Genomic DNA, 11,820 nt, shown 5'->3' with positions numbered 1-11,820 from the left:
CAGCTTGATTTGATATATATTCGTACATGTGTCTATTATATTCACAGTTATTCTTGTTTGTCTCAACTCGGTTACACGTATGGCCTACATTAAGCATGATTTCAGAGAGGTTGGTACAATTCTGAAGAGTCTTTATCAGAACGTTTATCTATCCCGCCCATGTTTTTTTAATAGACGTAAGACCTTCCCAACATGAGTGCGCGTCTGCACCGTGTCTCAGCCGTAATGACTAACCCATTTCCGTCACATCCGGTGGATGAGGTCAATTTTTCTCCTCGCTCCGCCATTTCGGTTTTTTTAAGTTTCTGTGAGAACTTCTGGGATAATATTTAAAATAACCGGACCACATACGCTGAAGATTTGAGTCGTTATTTACTTCTGAGTCTGAGACCGATCTTTTTTTACTTCCGTGGGGACCCAGAATTTTTACTTTTAAGAAACGGGCAACAACAAAAAAGAAACCGTGGTGCGGATGTCGTGCATTTTCTGAGCGTGTTCCACAAGGAGCCAAAGTTTTTTGTATGAGTTGAATCCTGGTTGCGGATAGGGAGAGGCGAAGGAAGGCCTTGAAGCCTCGGTGTTGGAGTGGCAGCCATGGCCGGTAATTTTGACGCCGAGGACCGCGGGAGTTGGTACTGGGGGAGACTGAGCCGTCAGGAGGCGGTTTCCCTTCTCCAGGGACAGAGACACGGCGTGTTCTTGGTCAGAGACTCGATCACTTGCCCCGGCGACTACGTGTTATCCGTGTCCGAGAATTCAAAAGTCTCGCATTATATAATCAACAGCATCAGCAACAACCGACAATCCGGCACAGGTAAGGCATGCATGCGGACTGTGGGACAGTGGGGTTTTCAACCGTGGGTGAACGCCAGCAGCTAACGCTTGCTAGGCTGCAAATGAATGAGATCTCGTTGTTCGGGAGTAGCTAACTAGCTAACTCATATTCCACATGTGAGGTGGCTAGCCAGTCGATGCCGTAGATCAGATGTATGGATGTTGCAGGCTTCATGTTGATTCTCAGTTTGTTCTAACATTAACTAAATTGCCAAAGTTCAGAGAAATAATGTTTTATCTAGATGGCTAGCTTCGTATTTTATTACCTAACTGTTAGCTAAAGAGCAAGGTATTCAGACCCTGGGAATACAGCGCGCAGTTAGGTAGCTATCGTTATCAAGTTTGTTCAATGGAAGAATCGTGGTAGAATTTGGAAACGACCCTCATTTCGGTTCCGGAGGTATTAAAGCAGTTTTTGGCAGGTCAGCTTATACTGGAAGATTCTAGACAACGCTGCAAGCAAGCCAGCAATGTATGCATAACTAGATAGTTATCTGTGCATGCCGTTGGGCTGGCGAGCTAGCATTCCTGTGTTGGTCTCCGATATCTTCGACAGTTTCTCCAAGAAAAGGAAGGATCTGTATGTTTTTGGAAGGCCGTGCGTTAGCTAGCAAGCTGCGCTGCACGAGTGTCTCACTTGCATAGGTAGTGCTAGGAGGGTAAAATGTTTCTAGGGGCCATGGTGTTAGCCAGCTAGAGCTCTGTTGTTTGAAAACTAACGTTAGAAACATCCTTGGGATACGGCTTTATGAAAGACCCAGGTCGTTAACATAGCTGGCCGTGAATGGCTGTATTCGCGGCGCCGATTTGTATGCCCTAAAGGCAGCTAGTTAGCGACATGCTAACTGGAGCATTGATATTTAGCCTACCCAGGATTTTCACCTAGATAACATTTTCAAAGAATCGGCTGAGTGAGTTGTTGATGAGGATATGTTTTGTTTTAATTTTCGTATTATGTATCTTCCCTGTTTAATTTCCTACAACTCACCGGATGTCATAGCTTTTAAAGATAACGTTAGCCATCATATATTTAGATAGGTAAACATTCACCGGGCCTACTGCAATGTAGATCAAACAAAGTTAGTGGCTAGATCTGAAATTAACAAACAAAAAAAATCATGTTTTATTAAGAACGTGTCAAAGGGTGTGTCTCCTGGAAGCCAAACTCTGAGTGACTGTTTCCTCAAGAGCGTAAGTTAACCCGTTCAGGCAGACAGTCCATCTGGGCGTGTTCAACAGGTGTGGTGCGTGAAATGTGGCTCTCAGGTGGCTCCGAGGTTTGGGATAGACAGTGATCGCGATGCGATAGAAGAGTTTTTTTGGGCTGCGACTTTTACCGGAGCTTTACAGCATGTGCATCGCATTACATCCGTAAGATCGCAGTTAATCTGTAATTGACGGGGGGAACATAGATACATGACTTTAATTCAATGAACGCGGCAAATACTTACAAAGAATAAACTGACTGTGTTGGTGGTGAGGCGCAAGACTTGCCAGTACTGTTTCTGCGAATCATGTACCTAACACTGATATGATTTGAATCGTAACGTCGGTGAGTGTATTTTGTGGCAAGTGGTTCAGTCTCGTTTGTTTGGTCCTGGTATGGGCAAGTGGCAGCTGCGAACAGAAACGTCTCCCATAGCTCTCCCCGAGCAATTAATGTTAATCTTAAGTGTTGGTGACTAATAAATAAGAAATCCTGTCTCCACGCGAGTGAGCGAGTCATTTATCCCAGACGGGTTAGACTAGAGTGTTGTGATTAATCTTCTCAACCGTGACACTCGCAAATATGAATCACAGTTGAGTTTTGTTGTTCAGGTGTTCACAGAAAGCCACTTATCAGATGTTGTTTGGAAGTGCGGGTCTTTGAAACTACGCAGAGAAAGGTCCTCTCCCTTGCAGCCGCCAATTTTAGCCTGAGATAGGCTCACCCCACCCACCCTGACAGTCATTGTGAATGGGCTAGTTGGCACAATGGTGGAGTGACTGTTCAGAATGGTGTGTGTGGAATGTGTGTCATGCTAGCTCGTTGCCCAGCTAGCGGTTTGCCTGTGAGTCACTGAAAAAGTCTCAGTATGAACCTGAACTGTGCCCTAGTTAGGCCAAGTTCCCTAACGTGGTTGCATTGCACCTTGAATTCCTTGTTACAACAGAGTCTCCTTTTAGTTGCTTTTTGTTAGCTGGGGATATGCTTTGTTTTGTTGGGAGAGATAATAGCAATGACCTTGCAAATCAAGCTGATACAAGCCAGTACAAACACAGCCTAGATTAGGGATGTAAAGGAGGTATAAAGTTAAACGGTTAAGCAGACGTACTCTTCAGTTAACCACTGATCGATATATGAAACACGAGGTGAGTTTATGACCAAGTGAACTGATGAGGTCAATTCAACAATTAAGAGGGGAATTGCAATTTAAATCAACTGACGTTGCACCTGGCCCTGGTATTTTTATGCTGTTGAAATAAATCAGTTACCTATCTCATGCTATGTGTTGATTTTGCTCCTTGGAGGTCTTGAAATAACCTTTTATGACAAGTACTGGGCCCAAAAGAGCTTGTTTGACAAGCATTTTTATTACCTCTTTTACCAGCTGGTAGAGCAGAGGTTATGAATCACCTCTGTTTGCCTGTCTGTCTGTGAAAAGGATAACTGAAAAAAATGATCAGACTTTTCTGGCTTTTTCAAGCTTGGTGACTCAACTCGATGACTGGTCCTAAAGCAAAGAAGCCATTGAGCGATTTTAGCTTAGATGTTAATGCTGTTAAAAGGGGTGGGGTATCCTTTCTACTGAGAGCAGATCTGGTTTACAGCAGTTTCATGGGAGCGTCGCGTCACGTCACTCCTGAGTTGTAGCAGTGGCAAGGCTACTGTTTCAGTCTTCAGTCAGTGCTGGAGTAGATTGTTCATTGACCAAGGCCAACGAAGACTTTGAGTTGGGGAGTGTTAGAGTAATGTTGTTCAAGCATTGTTAAATTACTTTGCTGTGCGACGGTGAAGTGGCCAGGACAAGTACAGTGTCTTGACCTAGCCTGTGTATGTCTGGTTGGGAGAGGTTCCTGAATGAACTGTGGACTGTTTTGATTTGAATATGTATCTCCTTGTGTAGAGGGACAGCTACCAAGTATTTTCCTCCAAGAAGTACGCCTTATCCTCACTACACTGAAGTCAAGTGGCCACTAAATGGAGTGTTGCGATACTTTGACAAGCAAACCTGAGCTGTGGTAAAATTGACCAGCTCTGAAATAAGTGGTGTTTTCAGTACACCTTGTGTTTACTTTTGTTTTCCAGGCATAGTGGTAGCACTTCAAGTAGCGAGCGGTTTGACCCATTCCAGCTGTTGCGAGAACCACTCTGGTGTACTGCATGGAGAACGGATGATCAGTTTGCTCCCTACATGCTAACCTGTTTACATTACATTACATTACACTGGCATTTGACAGACTCTCTTTTCCAGAGCAACTCACATCGTTTCCAGTAAAACTTGGAATGGTCCAAACTTCCATGTATTTGGGGTGATCAAAACATCCCCAGCGTTCCTTTCCATTAAAACAAGTGTGAGTTTTCTAATATGTGGGCGACGGTGTAGCGTAGTGGGTAAGGAGTAGGACTCCTAGCTGAAAGGTTGCCGGTTCAAATCCCCACTGCTGTTGTACCCTTGGGCAAGGTGCTTAAGCCACAATATTTATTTAAGTAAATCTCCAGCTGTATAAATGGAAAACACATCCAAACCTGTCATTGATGTGAGTCGTTCTGGATAAGAGCGTCTGCTAAATAACGCATCTGCTAAATAATGCCAATAATGTAATGTAATATGACATGAACCATAACAGTGTGAAGCCAATCCGTCTCTAACCTTCCTTTGCTCTCTGTCTACCTTAATCTTCCTCAAACCCCGCCTCCCTCCTCGTAGGATTGGCTCCTCCACGTTTCCGCATCGGGGACCAGGAGTTTGATGCCCTCCCCGCCCTGCTGGAGTTCTACAAGATCCACTACCTGGACACCACCACTCTGATCGAGCCCATCAGCAAGGCTAAGAACTCGGGCTTCGTCAGCGCCAGCGCCGGCGGCCCCCAGAGGCTGGAGGAGGCGGAGTACGTGCGCGCGCTCTTCGACTTCCCGGGCAACGATGACGAGGACCTGCCCTTCCGCAAGGGCGACGTGCTGCGGGTGCTGGAGAAGCCGGAGGAGCAGTGGTGGAATGCGCAGAATTCGGAGGGCCGCGCCGGGATGATCCCCGTGCCCTACGTGGAGAAGTACCGGCCCGCCTCCCCGACCTCGGCCGGCTCCGTCACGGCGGGCCCCGGGGGGTCGGCCCCGCCGGGCAGCGCAGACGGGACGGGCGCTCAGCCCGCCACGCTGATGGGCGAGCCGGGCCAGTACGCCCAGCCCAGCGTCAACACGCCCCTCCCCAACCTGCAGAACGGACCCGTCTACGCCAGGGCCATCCAGAAGAGGGTGCCCAACGCCTACGATAAGACTGCCCTCGCTCTTGAGGTACCTTCTTTCCTCTTCCTGCCACTCCTTTATCTGCATCTTTTTATCCATCTTTTATCACACAGGGTGAGAGGGGCTTTTATAACACAACATCCAGGGCAAAAGTAACAACTATTTGACCCGTAAATCTCAAGGAATTAAGTTCCTGGGGTTTCTGTGCTTCATGCAGACAAAGGGCACTTAAGGCCAGCCATTACTGTCAGTTCAGGAAAAACTGATTTTGTAGAAGTTGCCCGTCCACACTGTCTGGTCTGTGCCAACAGGAGAAAGGGGAGCACCATTGATTTAAACTGCTGTGTCAGTGGAAGAGGGGGCAGGACTGCTGATTTAAATGGCTGTGTCAGAGCCATGCGTAACGGTATTAATGCTGTGTATGTGAGCACAGTGACCATAACTGACAGGTCTGTAACTCCATTGCAGTTGTCATTCCAACTGACGTTCAGAATTAATAACGTTTGACTTGGTTGTCAGGAGTGTGTTTGCAGAAACATTTGGTTGTGAGCTTGTAGTATGTGGTGGGGGGAAATATACAGTAACGGAGCTTAGCCAATCGTTAGCCAGTAGTGAGTAACATTTTAAAGAAAGGACTGAACACAGAAGAGTCACTCAGCTCAGCCGTTGAGCGGCTCCGGTAGGAACCAGAGAAGATTAACGGGTCGATCCTGCTGCGGCTGGCCCGGGCCAGCCTCAGCCTCGGCCTGCCGCTCGCTGACCTCAGGTCAGCGGCAGGACGCGCGTTCCGGGAACAGCCCGTTCGGGGATGACTCTGCAGGCGGGCAGACTCTGTGGCGGGCAGATCCGTCTGTGCTTTCTCCGTCTCCGTGTCCCACGCAGGCTCTCCCTGGCACGCCGCCCTCGCCTTGCACCCATTCCAGCATGGAAGGGCTTTCCTGAGGCACAGTATCGCACAGAGATTGATTCTGTCTGGCGTGTGTAAAGCTCGCCAGTGATTCCACGCGCTTAAAGGGGGGGCACAGAATCCAGGCCTGTTTTTATTTGTGTTGTGGGTACAGGATGGCAGTGGTGTTTTCGCTCAGAGCTCCTGATTTGAGACGTGCGGAGGAGGGTGCCTGACAGCTGCGTGCATTTGGCTGCCGTTCTGAGTGAGCATAGCTGATTCTGAATCAGTCAGAATCAGAACTTTATTCACAAAGTACAAATGTACAAGGAATTTCTCTTGATTAAAAACATGAATGCAAACAACTGTACAACACAAAACAGTACAATAAATACAGTACTGTACAATACCTTTAAAGAAACTGTGCAATGCCATTGGTTATCTACATTTGTGCAATGAGTTCAGAGTTTTACAGTTCCCTTTTGGGATCTTTGGGATGGATAATTGAAGTGTAAGTGTGCATCTGGACAAGAGAGTGGATATGGGAAGGGGCCTTATTTGAAAGGATTACAGCCTGGGGAAAGAAGCTGTTCAGGTGACGTGTAGTCCTAGTCTTTATGGATCTCACTTTGTATTTAAAGGGTAGCTGTTGGAAGAGAGAGTGGCCTGGATGTGAGCGATGTGAGTGTCTCTGCGCGATTGTAGTGTCTCCGTGCGAGCACGGCATCTCTGTGCGAGTGCGGAGGTCTCTGCGAGTGTAGTGTCTCTGTGCGAGTGCGGAGGTCTCTGCGCGAGTGTGGTGTCTCTGCGCGAGTGTAGTGTCTCTGTGCGAGTGCGGAGGTCTCTGCGCGAGTGTGGTGTCTCTGCGCGAGTGTGGTGTCTCTGCGCGAGCGTATTGTCTCTGCGCGAGCGTATTGTCTGCACGAATGCGGTGGTCTCTGAGCGAGCGCGGCGGTCTCCGAGCGAGCGCGGCGGTCTCCGAGCGAGCGTGTCTCTGTGAGTGTGGCGGTCTGAGCAAGCGTGGCGGTCTCTTGAGCGAGCGCGGTGTCTCTGTGAGCACGGCGGTCTCTGAGCGACCGCGGTGTCTCTGTGAGCGTGGCGGTCTCTGAGCGAGCGCGGCGGTCTCTGAGCGAACGTGGTGTCTCTGAGCGAGCGCGGTGTCTCTGTGAGCGCGGCGGTCTCTGAGCGAGCGTGGCGGTCTCTGAGCGAGCGCGGTGTCTCTGTGAGCGTGTCGGTCTCTGAGCGAGTGTGGCGGCGTCTCTGTGAGCGTGGCGGTCTCTGAGCGAGCGCGGCGGTCTCTGAGCGAGCGCGGCGGTCTCTGAGCGAACGTGGTGTCTCTGAGCGAGCGTGGCGGTCTCTGAGCGAGCGCGGTGTCTCTGTGAGCGTGTCGGTCTCTGAGCGAGTGTGGCGGCGTCTCTGTGAGCGTGTCGGTCTCTGAGCGAGTGTGGCGGCGTCTCTGTGAGCGTGTCGGTCTCTGAGCGAGTGTGGCGGCGTCTCTGTGAGCGTGTCGGTCTCTGAGCGAGTGTGGCGGCGTCTCTGTGAGCTGTGTTGTCGTGTTGTTGCGCTGCATTGGGCTGCATGTGTGCAGCAGGGAGGGCGTGCACGCTCCAGGTTCCCTCATGAGTCACTGGAGAACGCCGCCGCTCGGCTCAGACTTTCCCGTGTGAAGTGGGAAGGGGGGGGGCTCCTGAGGAGGCGGCCGAGGGGAGGAAATGCTTTGTGTGGCAGTGAGTTTCCTCACAGGGAGTGCTACGCCCAGCCCGGTGCCGTTCTCCCAGGAGCCACAACGGCTCCTCACCTAGGAGGGACGGCGTAGCCAGCGCGACTCCTCTCCCAGGAATCACTGCTCCGGAGCCGGGGGGGGGGGGGGGGGGGGAAAGAACCGGGAGGGGTCAGAACTGGCCCCGCTCCAGGCTCACTGATAATTCGGCGGGCACAGCTGGCTGTTCCTGTCAGTCATCTGTCAGTGGCGCGTCGGTGCGGTGCGGCCCAGCAGGCGGGGGCAGGCTCTCTGTTTAGGAGCCGCCAGAGCCTCACAGCTGAGGTCTGTTTCTCTAACTGCCCCTTCCTCTCGCGTAATGACAAGCTCCGGCTTTACAGCGTTTCCCTAACAGCGGCGCGACGGCCTGCCCAAACCTGATGAAATATTTATGCAATGTACGTTGCGGCAATATTTACGGGGCTGTGTAACGCTGTTTGAGCCGAATGTTTGCAAATACATTGCCGGTGGCTGGGAAGAACAGTGGGAAGTCTGAAAGGGGAATTATGTGCCATGGCTGCCCGGTCCCATAAAAGATTTTAGGTTCACGGCAGATAGAACTGGCTTATCCCCGGGTGATGGACCCCGCAGAGCTCGGCACAGCTCGGACATCGGCGCAGGGCAGCAGGGGTTGGAGTACTGGTGTTTTCTTGTTGTTTTCGGGAGGAATTATGAGGGATTTATTATGGGCAAGTCTCCCTGCCCATCTCCAAAACAGTGGCAATAGCCAGCCTCCCGTTGTTAAATTCCTCTGCCTCAGCTTTAATATGCGTCATTCTGAACTGACGTTAGGTAAAATGGAGAGGCTTCGCCTTGCTTGATCCCCCGTAATGACAAATGTATGTGCCGATTTCAAACAAAATGCTGAGAGGGGTGTGCATTTCCTCTCCAGGAGGCTGAGGGATTTACATCAATGTTTTTCCGTCGAAAAGAGTGAGTGGGATTGGCAATTACTATATTGCAGCACAGTGAGGCAGGTCCAGATGTGATCTCATTTTAAATGGCTGGTGATTCATTTCAGCTCTTTTCAGTGCAATGGACTGAGGACAGCAAGAGAGTGCACCTTAAGGATGAATCCTTGCTGCTGTTTCCTGACAATGGCGCCCCCGTGTGGGTCAGACCGGGATGTGCAGTTGGAATTTGTGTGTGGAGAGTGCAGTAATAACTTAACCAGACTGCTTTGGGTTAGGAATGTTGTGTAAAGCCCACCCACCCTACCCTTTGGGCGATTTTGTGTGTTATTTATTCAGCCCCCCCCCCCTCCCCCCAGGGGGGAAGAACGAAACGGTAACTCCAGATGCAAACTGGGACATTCCCCAAGCTGCTGGCGCTAGCAAGGGAGGAATGTGTTCAACTCATCAGCTAAACCTGGGCAAATGCTGACGTACGCACATTAGCCATGACCGCACTACATTTTACATGAGCATTATTATGCAGAGTAAGGTAATCTGAAGGTGACTCTGGTCTTGTGAGTGGCATTATTAAATCTGGCAAACGGCAAAGGTGTGTGGGAATAGCTGGTTGCAAGCAACGATGTGAAGAAGTTAAGTACGGTACAATGCATTTACAGTAAAGTTCAGTCACATTTAAGTTGTGATGTTGTGAGTGTGATGATTAACATTTTCCAGGACCACAGGGGTGATTGATGTCATTTGTACCTCTTCTTCCTTCCAATTAATTACAAACCATCAGAACCTTGTATTTTTTAAAGGGATTAACTTCATGTGCTTTCCATTGCCTTACCAGACATAATATGCTTTGCTAGTTTTTTGTATTCATTCTAAAGTATTGGAAATGTTAAGTCATTATTCATAGTAATGTCTACAATACCAATGTTTACAGTGGAAATCTTTCAAGTATAAAAGGAGGTACTGCCAGTCAGGCAAACATGCTTTGCTATAGTAATACCAAAAGTCTGTCTGTGTAGAATATAATGTCTGATAAATGTGTGCAGTACAACTTGTTTGGAGCCACAGTGCTCCTGTGATTAAAACAGTGTTGCATCTCATTGTCTCTGCCATCTTCACAAACTCTTATGCAGCCTGATTGTGAATGCGCACAACACTAAATTCCCCTCTTTAGGGAAATTCAGCAGACGAGTCAGTTCAGAGTGAGTCACTCTCCTTTGCGCTTCAGATCAGTTTTGGTTTCGATCTGCAGGACACTCCTTGAAGTTTAGCTCATTTGCTTGCGAAGAAGCACAGAATGAACTTCGATCCATGTGCGTCCCGGGCTACGGCAGCTGCCCTGCCCTTTAGTGTTCAGAAGCCTCCATGAAGATTATACTGTTGCATACACGGCAAAACCCTAAGCTGTGGTGTGTTAATTTCATGTCAGAGATGGCTACAGGCAGATCTGAAGCTGTGCCGCTGTAGGGCTCAGACAGGCTCCTTTAGGCCCGTGTCTGGCTGTGAGATGCAGCAGGTTGACAGGCTCAGGAGAGCCAGGTTCTCACGCGGTGTTCCCTGTCCGCAGGTGGGCGACATGGTGAAGGTGACGAAGATCAACGTGAACGGCCAGTGGGAGGGCGAGTGCAAGGGAAAGCGTGGCCACTTCCCCTTCACACACGTCCGGCTACTGGATCAGCACACCCCCGAGGACGAGCTGAGCTGAGACCAGCACGCACGCACGCACGCATACACACACACACACCCACACACACCCTCTGCAGCACCCGGCTCCAGTCATCATCCCCCAATTTCAGTCCGTGTCTTCACGGTCAGATGGTGCCATTTAGTCGTCTTCTTTCATAGACATCATTCATCAAAGCACATAACCCCCCCCCTCTTCTGCCATGTGCCATTCCAGTATTCAGTCTCTACACCCCCCGGGTGTTTAAGACACACCCACTCTGCTCTATTGATAAAACCTCCCAGTGCCCAGCCCACACGCATACATACTTACACATACAAACATCCACATTCAAGATAATGACAGTTGCACATATTCACCCCGTGCCCTCTCCTCTTATATACTGTATATACTCACAGAAGCCGTGTACCCTCTCGCCCTCTGCCAAACACAGTCAAATTGATTAGGGAACTTGTGCACATACACACATACAGAGACTGGCCAGTGGTGTGTGTAACCGGGACAGACGGACAGCTAGCTCGTCATCAACGTGTGAGCCATGGAGAGTGATGAGGAGGTGGTCACTTTGCCCAGAAACACGTCTGTGCGCCCCTCGCCGAAAACGGACCACTACATCACAGGATCTGCGCCAATGCAGCAGCAAGACCACTGGGGGGTGCCAGAGAGCGCTACAGTCTACACTACAGTCTACACTACAAGTTACAAACCAAGTTGAATCAAGCCAAGTCCTTTTTTTGTAATTAAGTAATATAGAAAGTACTATGATACAGATATGATATAAATATATATATATATATTTACCATTACATGCTGAAATCATTTTTGCCCTTTTTCATTTTGTGCAATCTGTGCACGTCCTCTTTTGGCCTGTTGTTAATGTATGTGCTCTGGAACACTTGGACTGACTGAGCGTCCAGTAAGGTGAGACAGAGGCACAAAGTCCGAATTCCGGATGGATGGATCATTCAGTTCGGGAAGACTTGGGAGGAGCAGCTGATCTCAGCTGTTGCGTTTGTTGGAGACGGGGGGGGGGGGAAAGGTGGGAGAACCCAGGTAATGGTGACTTGGACTTCCCGGATCATCACCCCTGCTGACTCCCCCCTGCTTCCACCACCGGTTCGTATGGCTGTTCATCACCGTTCTCAGCATCCTCTGCTCTCTCTTCTCAATCAGGAAGGAAACGACAGGAGATGGTGTGCCATGTGACATATTTAGAACACCTTTCATTGGCTGAAACCATGGCTGTTGTCAAGGTTGAATGCGTGTTTGTTGTGAGACCGTATTGGATCACACTCCCCACCC

The 11,820-nt window shown here is 49.5% G+C and overlaps 1 protein-coding gene across 1 annotated transcript; it reads left to right on the top strand.

Annotated features, from left to right (window-relative positions):
* Nucleotides 1–271: 271 nt before the first annotated feature.
* On the top strand, nucleotides 272–11,234 carry crk (v-crk avian sarcoma virus CT10 oncogene homolog). Its single transcript, XM_036524922.1, has 3 exons — nucleotides 272–814; nucleotides 4,746–5,329; nucleotides 10,402–11,234. Exons 1-3 carry the CDS (start codon nucleotides 595–597, stop codon nucleotides 10,537–10,539), a joined length of 942 nt encoding a protein of 313 aa, XP_036380815.1. The 5' UTR covers nucleotides 272–594; the 3' UTR covers nucleotides 10,540–11,234.
* The last annotated feature ends 586 nt before the right edge of the window (nucleotides 11,235–11,820 follow it).

Source organism: Megalops cyprinoides, chromosome 3, assembly GCF_013368585.1.
Source record: "Megalops cyprinoides isolate fMegCyp1 chromosome 3, fMegCyp1.pri, whole genome shotgun sequence".
Lineage (NCBI taxonomy): Eukaryota > Metazoa > Chordata > Actinopteri > Elopiformes > Megalopidae > Megalops > Megalops cyprinoides.
Note: the sequence above shows the minus strand (reverse complement) of the source record. Positions and strands in the feature narration are given on the sequence as shown.

What these genes read in the sequence shown, in the direction of transcription:
- crk (XM_036524922.1), top strand. Translation starts at nt 595, where the DNA reads ATGGCCGGTAATTTTGACGCCGAGGACCGCGGGAGTTGGTACTGGGGG. An exon ending in CAACCGACAATCCGGCACAG is followed by an intron (nt 815 to 4,745) that starts GTAAGGCATGCA and finishes CCCTCCTCGTAG; the next exon opens with GATTGGCTCCTCCACGTTTC. An exon ending in AGACTGCCCTCGCTCTTGAG is followed by an intron (nt 5,330 to 10,401) that starts GTACCTTCTTTC and finishes CCCTGTCCGCAG; the next exon opens with GTGGGCGACATGGTGAAGGT.